General features: G+C 33.8%; 1 protein-coding gene across 1 annotated transcript; it reads left to right on the top strand.

Annotated features, from left to right (window-relative positions):
* Nucleotides 1–2,501: 2,501 nt before the first annotated feature.
* LOC113857546 (trafficking protein particle complex subunit 11) lies at nucleotides 2,502–13,677 on the top strand. The gene is made up of 8 exons (XM_027489550.1): nucleotides 2,502–3,064; nucleotides 3,150–3,323; nucleotides 3,419–3,542; nucleotides 3,763–3,843; nucleotides 4,300–4,641; nucleotides 10,428–10,594; nucleotides 10,676–11,502; nucleotides 11,929–13,677. The coding sequence occupies exons 1-8, from the start codon at nucleotides 2,709–2,711 to the stop codon at nucleotides 13,413–13,415; spliced, it is 3,558 nt and encodes a 1,185-aa protein (XP_027345351.1). The 5' UTR covers nucleotides 2,502–2,708; the 3' UTR covers nucleotides 13,416–13,677.
* The last annotated feature ends 1,942 nt before the right edge of the window (nucleotides 13,678–15,619 follow it).

Below are 15,619 nucleotides of genomic sequence, written 5' to 3'. Positions count from 1 at the left end.
TGTTGAATAATATTGTGCATGTTAAGAATTGATCACCCTTAGCATATCATAATTAATTGCATCGTAGGCGATCGTATCACTTGTAATTAATGAAACTATATGATAAAGCGAGATAAAGGGTTAGGTTAATCACATTTAATTCCTCTCTTCCAACCGTTATTGAATTAACAAACTCATAGGATCTTTATGATTTCTCAACCATTTGCCTTGTATGATCATTGGGGGTGATTACTGATCAGGAAAAAGAATATTAACATTGCATAATCATTAAGTGTTAATAGAACTAGTACGAGTGGTTGGCAAATATTCAAATACCAATACTTTGGTTAAAATAATTAGAATATAAAGAAGTGTAATAGGTGAAACCATAAGTCCTAAACTCATTTCATTTGATTTCTCTCATATGTTGCATTATTGTTCTCTTCAATTAATTATTAACAATTAGTCTTGTTTTTTTAATCTATCATACTCCCTTTGCGTTTAAACAATCGAATCAAGGTATTATTGGTATTTGAAAATAATCTTTGTGGAACGATAAATTGAGAACTCTTTTTTGAAAACTCTTTTATTACTTTTTGATGGGTATACTTGCCCATAAATAGGTACATTAATTTATAAAAGGTAAAAACATATTTCTACCCTTCTCTTACATTTTGCACCAAAATAGAAAAAGAAAACAAAAGAGTTAAGAACAAAAAACACATTTGGCTCAACAAAAGGACTTGTTCTTATTATAAGAATTTTCAAAAAAGAAGTTTGTTAAGCCTAATAGATAAATGAATGTGTCTAACATAAACTTTTATCTTTGGGCTATTTAATGAAGACTCATAACTATGTAAAAGATAAGAGAGTTTGTCATATATAAATCTCAAACTATCAAAAAATCAATATCTTTCTTATTTTCTATTTAAAAGGCAAAATGCTTATGAATGTATAAAAAAGTTAAAAAAGTGTAAGAAATACCTCAAAGTGTGATTCTTGAAAAGGTATTTGTAAAAAGAATATTTAAGCCTAGAAAAAAGACTTGTGCAATAATATTTTAGACTATAAACTATAGTTCGCAATTTCGTAAAATCTTCATCAAGGTGAAGAACTATATATAGTTCCTTTTTTTTTTAATTAGTATAAATTGCTAAATATTTTTATTATTATTTTTCTTCTTGATACAATTACTTTTTTTCTCAATTAAACTAAACCTTTTTATTACTTTTTAAAAATTTACCTATTTTTAAAGTTTAAGAAAAAATTATTCAAAAAAATATATTCAACTTTCATTTTTTTTTAATCTAAAACTTCAAGAGTTAAAAAATTAAATTATTTGATAAAGTAAGGATATTTAAGACAAATTTAATTGATTAAAAATTCTTTAAATAGTAATTTGATTGATTACAAATTCTATACGAACAAATTTGGTTGACACCTAATTTCACTACTTAGAAATTATTTAGGAACCAAATTGATGGATTTCGATATTAGGAATTCTATTGGTGATCGAATTTTAAATGTTGAGAGTTAATATGTTATATTAATTAGTTTATAAATTATTTTGAAGGAATCATTTTGAATTGTACTTGAAATAATAAATACTAAAATGATTACTTTCTTGAATTAATTTTTTTAATAAAAACTTAGATAGGCATAACCTCAGAATATTCATTAATTTCCTTAATTACTATGTCTTCTCTTTATATATATATATATATAGGAGCAAGATTTTCTTACATTAGTGTAAGTCTAAAAACTTTTACATTTAATTTAATCTGAATATTTTATTTAACTTAAATCTAACGAGTTATAATTTATTATTTTACTGATTATTAGATTTAAGTTAAATGAAATATTCAAATTGGGTGTAAGAGTTTTTAGACTTATACTGGTATAAGAAGATCCTTCCCTATATATATATATATATTTTCTTACGTCGGTGTAAGTCTAAAAACTCTTACATTTAATTTAAACTTTTCATTTAACTTACATCTAACGGGTTATAATTTATTACTGAAAAAAAATAAAAAATTTAAACTGAGTGTAAAAATTTTTAAACTTATACTTGTATATATATATATATATTACTTCTCTTGTTGCATATTGGGAAGAGTTTATCTACATTTCTTCCCAAGCTAAACCCACATCTAGTTGACGCATCCTATTTTCTATTCCACTTCTACTTCACATTTGAGTATATCAACGTTTGAGAAGCTCTTAATTTGAGTCACTAAATTCAATATTTTTACACTATCATCACTCTCAACATCTCCCCACCATTAACATCATATTCCTTCTCACCATGTTATTATTAAAATTAATAGTAAATTTTATTAAAAATTTATGATATGTTTATTTTTATTAAATCATACATTAAAAAAATTGTATTACATATAATTACTTTATATCTCCTACTTAATATATATACTAAAAAAAATGCTAAAACTGCCCCTAATATTATCCAAAAATAATTTTCCATTGTCATGTTTATTTGGGTGGATTTCCTTTCAAATGGTAATAAACACGTTCTTTGTAGCATTTGAGTAATCCGCTGAAAGAGGAACAGTGGGAATTGTAATTAGCAAGCTGCTGACTGTTGTGTTGTTGGGGGGGTTTCTTTCACGAACTCCTCATATCTCTCATTCATTCTCACACTCGCAAGCTAAACCCACTCCACTCCGATCCGATCCGATCGAATCCAATCCGATCCGCTTTGAGTAGCAATGGAAGAGTACCCGGAAGAGCTGCGCACTCCGCCGGTAACACTGGCATCCATCGTAGGGTGTTCGGAGCTGCACCCTCTGATTTCGACCCACCTCCTATCAATGCAACCTCCCATCAACACCCTCGCCCTCCCCGATTTCTCCAAAATCAATCTCTTCCTCAAACAAAAAGACTCTGATTTCGTTGCCACATCACCCTCTCCCTCACCCCTCGTTCGCGGCATCTTCAAACGCGATTGGTTAACCAAACACCGCACCAAACTCCCTTCTGTCCTCGTCGCTCTCTTCCCCTCCCACCACCTCCTCGCCGACCCCTCTCACTGGCTCCAACTCTGTTCCCATCTCGATTCCATCAAGTAACTCTCTCTCTCTTTCTACCCCTCTCCCTCTCACTTTTCAATAATTATGAATATGTTTACAACAATCGCTGTTCCTTTTTAGAACTGTCATTCGCGGGAGGAACATCAAGTTCGCTGTTGTCGTCGTTCACGCCAATGCCGATGAGATCAGCGAAGATAGAATGATTGCCTTGAGGAAGCGAGCGGAACTAGATGCTAAATACGTTCTCGTTTTGAATCCCAACGACAGTTCCGAACTCAAGCAGTCTCTTGACAGGCATGCGCTTTTCTTCTTCCTTTTTTTTTTTTTTTAAACTGTGTTGGTTAAGCAACGACGCTGTCGTTTATCGCTATTCTCGTTTTTGGGTGCAGGCTATCGAGTATGTTTTCTGAATTGGCTGGCTCGTATTATAGAGATGAAGGGAGAAGGATTAAGCAGCGGATAGAAAAGAAGAATGTTAACTCCGTTGAGTTGATTGTTCGCTACTGTTTCAAAGTAAGAATTCTATTTTTTATTTTTTATTTTCTCTTCGTCTTTCTTTACGCCTAAAAAAGAAAGAAAGAAAGAAAGAAAGAAAAAGAGTAGTGGGAAAGCGGAATTAGAGCGGTCGTGTTCTGATCGAATTTTTTCTTTGAACCTGTGTCAGTTTGGATTGTTTATATTTTTATCATAATAAAAATTGTGCATTATTTATCTAGATGCTATGAATTGCTAGGTTGCTGTATATGCAGAATTCCGAAGTGACTGGGCTGAAGCGTTGAAATTTTATGAGGAGGCATATCATACGCTGCGAGAGGTGGGTGTGGTTATTATTAGTTTTTGTTATTTCTTTATCTAGTTTTGTTTCACCATTGATGATATATTGTTAGTGTGAAAATGCTATTGTTGGTGTTATATGTATGTCCCTTCTCCATCTACTGTTTGCTTGGTTGAGTCAACTATCAAAAGAAAACTTATCATTGACCTTAATATTATGCTCTTACAAATAAGAGCCTTGTAGGGGGCAATTTTTCACATCCTCATAGCGCATTTGTAGGAACTGATTTTATACATATGTTTAACAGAGGTGATTTCTATTTGAATTTTTGTTAATTGTCTTAGACTCGAGAAATTTTATATTGTTTCTCCTATGATTTCCACAGTGATTGAACAAAGTTGCATTGTGTTCAAATTTGTGTTTGTGTGGCTATTAGATCTCTGTCCAAAAAACCAAGTTTTGTAACATGCATTTTCTGTTTGTCTTACACTACAGATTGTTGGGGTGACAACAAGGTTGCCAGCAGTACAACGCCTAATTGAGATAAAATCTATTTCTGAACAATTGCATTTCAAGATATCAACCTTGTTATTGCACAGTGGGAAGGTTACAGAAGCAGTGACATGGTTCCGTCAGCACAAGAATGCATATAAAAGGCTTGTCGGTGCACCAGAAGCAATATTTCTTCACTGGGAGTGGATGAGTAGGCAGTTTTTGGTATTTGGTGAATTGTTGGAGACAAGTTCAAAAATAACTCAAGGCTTTTTACCACTTATTCTGGGCACTTCATCCAAACCTTTGTCTGAGTGGGAATATTATCCACCTTATTACTACCAAGTGAGCACCCATCTTTAACTATCTTACTTGTGTTATACTGTGCATGTGGAGAAGGGGAAATGACTACACTTTTATTGTTGAATAACATAGCCTATAAGTATCGAGATTTCAATTCTGCTTTGGAAAACTTTTTGTAAATAAAATATCCTAAAGTAAAAGTTGTGCATGATGGCAGTGTTGGAATAATGATACTAAATTACATTGATGGTTTTGAGATGATTGGTTTAAATGTATTAAACCACGTGGAGAAATGTGTAGCCTTTTATTTGAAAGGAAGGTAGAAGTGGGCATTGGAAATACCTTGATGATATCTAATAAGAATTTATTAGACTCAACTAAAAGGTCAAATTAATATTTTGATTAATCAAATTATCCATTGAAAAGCCAATGTTATCTTCGTAACAACATTTCGATAGAGTAATAGTTCTATTGTTATTATGGAACAGATTGAAATTCCTCTCTGCAAATCTCTTTGGTGAGTACAGTCTTGTCTTCATAATTTACATAAGCACGTAGCTAATGTAATAAGTAATTGACTTTTTAGATGATGTATAGTTATATATGTCTAGTTTTGTGTTACCAAACATCAATGAATCCGTTTGATTAGAGCATCTATATTGGACTTCATATGTACTTGGAAACAACACCGACAATCAAGCCTTCTCTTACTAAGCCATTTTAATGTGTCAAATGATGTCATTATGCTCTATCAAAAACCAAAATTCAGAATATCCATTTGGGCAGGTTGGCCCGTTTTGCCACCCCTAGTACTGTTCAGTGCTTTATCCTAAAGTTTTTATTGGAAGTAGACTGAGCTTGACTCACCTCCAAAAGGGGGGAGTATTGCAAGGTCTTATAAAGATTATTCTAGTAATATTCCTAACTAACTGATGCAAGATGTTTTAACACACACTTTCATTCCTAAGATTGGACGTCTAAAGCATGAAGTTTGTAGGATTACACATTTTTGGGTGGTCCAACATTAACAAGGTTAGATAGACTTTAATACCATGTTAAAAATAGATTGAGCCTTACCTCCAAAAGAGCTCAAAGGGAGAGGAATGTCCAAATCTTTTTAAGGGTGTTTTGGCCAGCTTCCTAACCAATGTCGGAAATTTTAAGTCTTCCTCTCTTTAGTTAACGTGTCTTTCTATTTGATTTGCTTTTCTTTTTGGAGCCTTTGTCGTTCTTCTCCTCACATTGGCCAAGTCACCTTAAGCTAGTTTCTATGATCTTCTCAATAGCTGCTATATCCTACTTTCTCGTAACACATGCCCTCTCCACTGCTATAGTCTAATTTCTGCTGCACTTGTCATTTAGATCTACTCTAGAACGACAATCTATTTTCCTCAAAGTTCTGTAGCCTTTTAAGTTACCTGACTTCACTTGGCAGTGATTACTGATTGCACCCTAGGAAAGACGCTGCCAAGCCATATGAGTTGAAAACATTTATCTAATCACCTTGTGTATTTTATCCTGCTCTGATTTTGTATTCTTGAGTAATGGTATTAAATGAGTGCGAGCCTTGACACAACGGTAAGTTGCAACATTGTGGTATGGCAGTCAGTGGAATCTAGGAACTAGTCTCTCTGTTTGTGGTTGTAAGGCTCCGTACATCTCTACCCTTCCCAAACCCCACTTGGTGCAAGTCTTGTGCACTGGGTTGGCCTTTTTAATCATGGTGTTAAATCATTTGGAAGTTAAATTTCTAAACAATCAGTTGACATGAATGCTTCAAGCTCAGTCAATCTTGATGCTTCAGGGCTTGTTTTGACAGAGAATTATATTAGCTTCAATACACCTTTGCATGCCTCCTTTCATTCAGTTGATATCTTATAGTTATTATTATACTTGCTTTTTGGTATATTCCTCACTGTGATTTAGGTCTCTATCAATGCTCCATTTATTTATTACTCATACTTCATGGTTTAATTTTATGGGTATATTTAGCTGAAAAAATGGGAGGGGAAGGATATGTTGTAATGTACCCATCCCAAAATAAGGGGGAGGGAAATGAGGGATCATATCATAATTAACCCTCCAAAATAATCAACACCCTCATTTTTTAGTTCCCCCCAATTATGGGGATGTTGGAAAGGAAACAAGGTACTATTATAGCCTTTTTAATAGTTCTAATATTATTGTTGTTAAGCTATCCCACATTAGCTATTAATAGAGACAAAATACTCCTCATAAAGGCTTGGGCAATCCCCTTCCTATGAGCTAGTTTTTTAGAGGGAGTTAGGGTCAAGTTTTTTAACATGGTATTACAGCTTATTCAATTTGAATGTTGGGCTGCCTACTAATCTTCAGTCTTGTTGGGCCACTCGCAGATTTTTAGTCCTAGGTATGAAAGGGGAGGGGGGAGAGTGTTAATTTGTCCCACATTAGCTATGAATAGAGCCAAAATACTGCTTATAAGGGTTAGAGTAGTCCTTTTTTAGCGAGCTAGCTTTTGAAAGTGTGTTAGGTCTAAGTTTCTTAACAATTACCAAAACCAAGCCTTATCTCACTAGGTGAGATCGGTTATATGGATCGCACGATGCCATTTAGTTCGGTCAAAAATCAAATATTTAGAAACCTGGTTAATCAAAAGGTCTTTTTTAATAACTTCGTCTAAGGTTCTTTTTGGTCTCCCTCAACCTCTCTTTACCAAACTGAGTCATGCAGTCCACTCTCCTTACTGACGCTTCTAAAGGTCTTCTCTACACATAACAAAACCACTTTAAACGATTTCCAATCATCTTTTTCATTATTGGTGTTACTTTAATATTCGTTCATATACTATCATTTTGTATCCTGTCTTTTTTTGTGTGTCTACTCATCCACCTTAATATTCTCATTTTTGCCACTCTTACTTTTTTTTCATGATGTTCCTTTAAGGCTTAACATTCACTATCATATAGGATAGATAGTCGTATTGTAATACACGAAAACTTTCTTTTCAACTTGATAGGTACTTTACGATCACAAATAACTCTTGATGTTTTTCCCCGTTTTAACCACTCAGCTTATATTTTGTTATTAACATCATTAATTTTCTCATCATTTTGTATAATCAATCCCAAGTACTTGAAACTGGAAATTTATGGTATAATATCCTCTCCAAGCTTAACTCTCAACGCTTAATCCTCATATTTTTTTTTTTTTGCTAACCTAACCTACAATCAATGTTGTTAAATTGGTGGCGATTTTTAACATCGCCGTTACAGCATTGCTGTTTTTTGGTGGCGGTGGCATGGCAGCCGTTACGCGCATGGCGGTAATGGCAGTCATGGTAAAAATTGTTGAAAATTGCAGTTTCGATGGGTTGGGCTGCGAACCCGACCCGATCTAGAGGTTGACCCGTGCCCAAAAACCCTAAGGTTACCTCTCTTCTGCCCTCTTTTTGTGAGTCAAAAACATTTCCCTTTCATCTCCGATCTCTCTCTCTCCTTGAATCTTGTTCTGCATTTTGCATGGGGTGTCTCTCTTCGTCGCTATTGTGCCACTGGAGCAGCGGTCGGCCACATGATGCTCTTGCTGTGGTGAAGTATTTATTTATTCACAGAAGTTAAGTCCTAATTATACAGTGTCTTGGTGTGGGTGTGCACTTTTGAAGTGTAATGGAGAGAGGGAGCGAAAGTCTGATCTTGCCCTTGCTATAGTGTTGTTTAGGGTTTTTTTTAAGGGCAAAATGGACTTTTTCCACTTAAAACTTTTTCCTTCTCTTTTCAGGCAATTAAATTTTTAGGGTTCTCTCTGCTCTGTTTTTCTTCCTTCTTCTCTAAAGCCAACTTCTCCTTTATCTCCTTCACCATTTTCTCTGGAGAAGACATCCTTTCCGGCAGTTTTCCGGCAACTGTGAGTGGAAGGCCCTATTTTTCTACATCCATTTTCCATTTTGTTTCTCTGGCCTCTGTTCCTCTCTTTCAGTTTTTCCCTCTCCTATTATCCTTTTTTTCAATTCTGTTTTTCCCTCTCCCATTCTATTCTGTTTTACTCCCCCATTTTTTTTATTTTTCCTTATTGTTTTATTTTCTTGATTCTATTTTTCTGTTTTCACTTCCAAGTTTCCTTCTCCATGTATTTTTAATTCTCTACTTTTCTGTTATAACTTCAGCTTTTTTTTTCCACTATTTTACAACCATTTTATTCTTTTTTTCTCAAAACCTTCCTTCTTTTATATGTTGTTAGTTTTCTAGTTTGATATCACATTTTGCAATATATATATTATGACTGCCATACTTTCGCCATAATCTGCCATAATTTTATGGCAGTTTTTTTTGCTTTCCCCCATGACCCACCATCTGCCATTGATAACATTGCCTATAATGCATATACTTTGTCTTACTTCTGCTCAAGCGAAAACTGAAATTCTAAAGTTTCCCTCCATAACTCATATTTAACATTAACCTTTTCTTTTGAATCATCGACTAACACTATATCATCTACAAATAGCATGTACCGAGAAAATATTTTGTATGTCATTTGTAAGCACGTTTAAGATTAAACAAGTTTCTTAACAATTGCAATAGAGAATTTCAATATTAGTTTATTAATAAATAGATAAACTAATAAAATGTATTATAATTAATCTCCTTTTAACTCAAACATAAAAACAAGGAAATTGCCATTTTGCCACACTGTATTTCTGATCCTAGGGAGCTTTAGAACTTGTGAATCCACAATCACTTAAATTATATTTATCCCAAGAAAGCTGAAATCAGGATTAATGATCCAATGGACCTAAAGTGTTGAAGACACTACAAAGGTTGATCAAGCCTTGATCAGTCAAAGAAGTTCAATGAAAAACCAAAGAGAAAAATCCTCATAATTCTCTATTTTTCAATTAGAAAATTCTTTTTCATTTGTTGATTTTTCAATACAATAAATTTTCAAATACATCCAAACTTTTGCTGACCTTGGTAATTAATTAGTATTTAATGCTCTTAATTACCCTATGCAATCATGGAAATACTGACCTAGGGAATTACATTAATTTCACCTATAAAAAGGAAATGTTTCTTAGAGAATTAATTACATTTATTGCACCTAAAACTGAAAATGCTGCCTAAAGAATAGATTACATTTGTAAGCCTAAAAATGGAAAACAAATCCTAAAATTCGACTAAATATATCAGCTAATTCGGAACATTAGAGTTAGCTCAAAATAGCAAGATTAAGGCCAAATAAAGTATGCCCAAGTGTGATCCATGGTCTGAAATTTTGTATTATTTTAGCCCACAACTCCTTCAATAGTATCTTTAGCCCAAATGAGAGTAAGACTGTGATTAGGCTCATTTTGATGTTTGGAAGAGCTTTGTTTGGCCCAAGTGTCTTGAACAAGTCTGAAGTATCATTGACATTTGTAAAGGATCCTTTAAAGAGCTTGAATTAACTTGTTTTACCCTGATTTGCATCAGTTTTATTTCCTTCAATTTCTTCTTTCTCCTTCCCTCTCTATTCCACAATCTACTCCTAGCACTTTTCTGTCCGTCTAAGCTATTAGCCTCGTCTTCAAGATTTTGCCTTTTTCCTTTCCTCATAATTTATGTTGAGCATTGTTATTGCATTTGGCTCTATTCACACACATCAACCTTCAAATCAGTACCTATGAGTGTCTTGTCCCATCTAGGCAAAGCACTTGCCCTCCCATATTTTCCCATGTTTGCAACATGCTTGTGTGTTTTCTATGAGAATCTAATTATTTATCTTGTCAGTGCTTGCAAAGTTGTTTTGTGAATCAGTTCATGTGTTTCTTCTATAAACCTCCCTGGTAATCTTAATTCGTCTCTGTGAAATAGTTAGCAGCTCATTACTTGAGTGAGAAGAGATCAGCACTGGAACTTGCAATCTCAATGTCAGAAACTTCCAATGAGATGGATAATACTGCTGATTCAGTAGTTCCTTCAGCTTATGTGGGTCAGTATGCTCGATTACTTGAGCAAGGAGATAGTGTTGATATGCTACCGTAAGTCTTAATTGAGTGGTAAATAAGTTCATGTTTTGATATCTATTCATCTTTTAACTTATTGTTTCCATTTGGATGCAGTCTCACTGATGAAGAATACATCCATTATGCTGTTTCCGAAGGAAGAAGGTTTCGAGATTCACTTGAAATTATTGCTCTTCTAAAAAAAGCTAATGAATCCTACAGCAGTATTAAAATTCAGAGGATGAGTTCTTTTTGTGGGTTGCAAATGGCCAAAGAATATTTTGCTGAAGGTGATATTAGTAATGCACAGAAGATTTTTGATAGTATTGCTAGTCTATACAGAAAAGAGGGATGGGTAACTTTGTTATGGGATGTCTTGGGGTACTTGCGAGAGTGCTCTAGGAAAAATGGTACTCTTAAAGACTTTGTTGAGTATTCCCTTGAAATGGCTGCTCTGCCAATATCATCTGATACTGGTGTCCAGAGAGACACTGGTCCAGCTGGTCCTGCAAATCTACTGCAAAGAGAAATTGTACACAAGGAGGTTTTTGAGCTTGTCAGTGAAGCTTCAGGATTGGCAACAAATGAACACCCCAGTAATCTTAAGATCACTGGAAACGAATCACTTCAGCTTGAGGTTGATCTTGTTAGTCCTCTTAGATTGGTGATGCTTGCATCGGTTGTTTTCCATGAGCAGAAAATCAAGCCTGGAGCATCAACTTTGATTACAGTATCACTTCTTTCACACCTACCCCTTATTGTTGATATTGATCAATTAGAAATCCAGTTCAACCAATCTAATTGTAATTTGTTCATTGTAAATGCCCAAAAACCTCAATCAGTAGAAGTCAGTAATGGTAATCAACAGCATAGAATGGAGTCAGCACCTTCTCTTTCACTTGAATCAAACAAATGGCTAAGGTTGACCTATGACATCAAATCTGGTAAGTTATATACTCTTGACAAACTTTACTTTCCTCTTTAGCTGTCAAGCTCATTTATGCACCTTCGGATGTTACTAAAAAAAACAAACATGGGCATTGTACATTTCAAACATTATATATTATCTGATACCCCCTACCCCAATATATTGTGATCCTTAATTTCTGTTGTGTATGCGCTCCCTGTGGCTAACAATGGGATGGATGTTCATTTATGAATCATGCAAATGCTGTTATATGTCTTCTAAAGTTGGTATGGATTGTTCAGACTCTTTCAACAAGATCTGTCTATTATCTTCGGTTCAACAGTGCTGTTTACAGCTAACTTATTTTCCGCCTTGACACATGCGTATCTATTACCATCAGAAGTATTGTTTTCACTATTGGCATTTTATGTTGATTATGATTTTTCATGATATGATTTTGCAGATCAAAGTGGAAAACTTGAATGCCTATCTGTTATTGCAAAAATTGGATCACGCTTCACAATATGCTGCAGAGCTGAAAGCCCTGCTTCACTGGATGGTTTACCTCTTTGGACATTGGAGGATTGTATACAAACCGTTCCAATAAAAGATCCAATCCTTGTGTTATCTGGTCAGAAGTCCACCCAAGTTGAAGAACCAGACCCACTGGTAGATCTGCATCTTGGTGCCTCTGGTCCTGCTTTAGTGGGAGAAATTTTCTTGGTACCTGTAACATTGGTCTCAAAAGGCCATGATGTCTACTCAGGTGAATTGAAGATCAATCTTGTGGACGTGAAGGGAGGTGGCTTGTTTAGTCCAAGAGACTCTGAGCCACAGGCTATGGATAGTCATCATGTCCAGCTGCTTGGTATATCTGGACCAGAAGGAGAAGATGATTCTCAATTAGATTCTGACAAAATAAAGAAAATACAGCAATCATTTGGATTGATTTCCGTTCCCTTTCTTAAAAATGGAGATTCCTGGTCATGCAAATTAGAAATCAAGTGGCACCGACCTAAACCTATCATGCTTTATGTATCTTTGGGTTATACTTCATATAGTAATGAATCAAATGCACAGATGGTCCATGTTCACAAGCATTTGCAAATTGAAGGGCACACTGCTATTGCTCTTAGCCATCATTATTTAATGCCATTTAGACGAGACCCATTGTTACTCTCTAAGAATAAGCAAGGCTCGGAGTCTGATCAGTCAGCATCACTGCCCTTAAACCAAAAAAACGTGCTTATTGTTAGTGCAAAGAACTGCACTGAGTTGCCATTAAGGTTGAAGTCCATTTCCATAGAAGTGGAGGCTGATGCTGAAAGCACGTGCTCTATTCAACATGGAGACAAGGAGTTTTCAAACCCCGCACTTCTTGTTCCTGGGGAAGAGTTCAAGAAGGTATTCTCAGTCAGTTCCAATGTGAACCTTTCAAAGATCAGACAAGGAACTGTGTGTTTGAGATGGAGGAGGGATTTGGGGACTGAAGAGCAATCTGCTTCTACTTCAGCATTGTCTTGGGTTTTGACTCAACAAAAGCTTCCGGATATGAACATGGAGTTACCACCATTGATTGTGAGTTTGGAATGTCCCGCTTACGCCATCCTCGGAGATCCCTTTACCTATTACGTTAGAATCTCGAACCAAACACAATTACTGCAAGAAGTCAAATACTCACTCGCGGATGCACAGTGTTTTGTATTATCAGGGTATCACAATGACACTGCATATGTTCTTCCAAAATCTGAGCACATTCTCAGTTACAAACTCGTCCCACTTGCCTCAGGCATGCAACAGTTACCTAGATTTTCCATGACTTCGGTGAGATACTCAGCAGCATATCAGCCTTCAAATTCTTCGAATTCTGTTTTTGTTTTTCCTACCAAGCCTCATTTCAAAACTGCATCCTCAACCAACTTTAGGGTGGAGTCAGTTACTAATGAGTAAATCTTGTAAACCGTCAATTTCTTCAATTTTTCCTCTTCCTTGTAAACCCTCGCCCCCCTAGTTTGAGGGAACTTCATAATATACATGGAAAAGCTGCATATGCGGCCTGTTTTGGATTTCTAGTTCCTAGTTTATTATTGACTTGGTTAGTGCATCATATGTTCTTCAATAGCTATGCATTACAGCAATGCATTTTAGGGTGCATTTGGGCAACATCTTAATTAAGTATTTATTTTAATAAACTCTTCATGAGTAGTTTATTCCATAAAACTTATTGGTACAAGCTGAAAATTTTTTTTTTATAAGTTATATGAAAAAACTAATTGAAATAAGTTAAAAACTAACTTATGTTGAAAGTAGCTTACAAGAATCCCAGTTATTTTTATGAATTCAAATATCTCTTTAGGCTATATAATAACATTCTAATCGATTTTGTATTAAATGATTTTGGTGTTGGATTTTGCTAAAGTATAGATGCAAATGTTTAATATAAATTTCATAGTTTATTTTTTTATCTCCATATAACATAATTAGTAAAGAAGTATGAAATCTGTTTTTAAATATTAATATTTACATGTTATGGATGTTTTAAGGTAGAAAATGGCGACATTAGCAATGTTGATGAGCTGATTATTCATGATGGTCTACCGATGAGGGTGAGACTAAGACGTAGCTATCTTCTGAATTAGTGAATTTTATCTAAACTTAATAAGCAGATCTCTTAAACTACATGGATTAGAATATAATTTATCAATAAAACGTGTAACTCTATTTAATCGCTTCAAAGTTTTTAATTGTAAGTAAGTTTAGTTGTAAAAAGTTATTTTTAAATAAAAATATATTAGTCACATAATTAAAGTGTTTAATTTGGAGGTTAAATTGATATATGGAATATTTTTCAACTTAAATCTGTTCATCAAAATAAAATGGATTATTGACAAGAATCAACAAGGTTGAAGAAAATAAAAATGAAGGGATGAATCTTATACAAAACAAGATCAAAAGCAAAGAAACTCCAACAAACCTTAGATCAAATGGTGACAATGACATTCAAAGTACCTAAAAACATGGAAGAAAAGAACTTAAGTCTCGTCTCTTGTCTTCTAATTAAAGATTATGAATATTAGGATCTAATTCAATTCATTTTAGCCAATCCTTATTTTTGTTGTATATTGGGCTAAAATTTTATGTTCTAATTAAGTAGTTTATTATACTTTAAGTTAGTGAGCTAAACTGCATTTATTAATTAAATCTTTAGGCTTGAATATTAAAGTCCTCTAAAATTTTGCTTTTCATTATAAATATTAATGTAAGACTCCTCTATAGTTTTGAATAAGAATTAAGGATTACTTCTCTAAGAGACTACTTGGATCTTATCAAGTTTCTCACATTCTTGTGTCAATTCTACATCGAGCTTATCATTCTCTGTTTTTTCATTGAATTGAGTTTGTAGCACTTTCTTTTCTTTTTCTCTTTTTTCATCTTTTGAATTTTTGTTCTAATTATCTCAATCATATATCATGGTTTACAAATCCTTTTTCAGTATTTCTTGATAGCATTTTGTGTTTCAAAACATCATCTTTTACCTTGTTTTCGTAACATTGAATTTGAAATTTTCTAGAGTAAGATATACACTTTTTACAATGTAAATATATTTTTTACCCTAATTGAACTAACTCAAGAATAAATCCACCAATATCACATCAATTATGTTGAGTTTGGTTAAGGGAATTGTTTCTTTCTTTCAACCTAACATCAACTATTTTAGAATTGTAATACGGATTTCGTTCACCAAGACTCAAATATAACTTTTAGAAATTTTGAAATCTTGTAACCCTAAAAAAGAAAAGAAATCTTGTAAATGAGAATATAGTTATGCTTTTTACAAAGCTAATATCATCTCATCTAATTTTTTAGTAATAAATATCTAAAAAGGTCTTAACTTCTCTTTGAGATATTGAAAAAAGGATCCTCATTCACAAGAAATGACAAATATCTAAAAAGGTAAAATGATAAATACATTTTCATTTTCTAAAAAAAAAATCATTGTCAAGCAACTAAGAAGAGAACTCTCATCGAAAATCAAAGATCATCAAAGTTTATATAATAAGTCTTAGTAAACTAGCACAAATTTAAAAGAAATTGAAGTAACCTAACATGTTTCAATGGTCATGAACAATAAATCATGAGTTAATGTCATGACT

Source organism: Abrus precatorius, unplaced genomic scaffold (genome assembly GCF_003935025.1).
Source record: "Abrus precatorius isolate BTA unplaced genomic scaffold, Abrus_2018 Scaffold2, whole genome shotgun sequence".
NCBI classification, from domain to species: Eukaryota; Viridiplantae; Streptophyta; class Magnoliopsida; order Fabales; family Fabaceae; genus Abrus; species Abrus precatorius.
The sequence above is the reverse complement of the archived record's forward strand: the minus strand, read 5'-3'. Positions and strand labels throughout refer to the sequence as shown.

What these genes read in the sequence shown, in the direction of transcription:
- LOC113857546 (XM_027489550.1), top strand. Translation starts at nt 2,709, where the DNA reads ATGGAAGAGTACCCGGAAGAGCTGCGCACTCCGCCGGTAACACTGGCA. An exon ending in CTCAAGCAGTCTCTTGACAG is followed by an intron (nt 3,324 to 3,418) that starts GCATGCGCTTTT and finishes TTTTGGGTGCAG; the next exon opens with GCTATCGAGTATGTTTTCTG. An exon ending in CATATCATACGCTGCGAGAG is followed by an intron (nt 3,844 to 4,299) that starts GTGGGTGTGGTT and finishes CTTACACTACAG; the next exon opens with ATTGTTGGGGTGACAACAAG.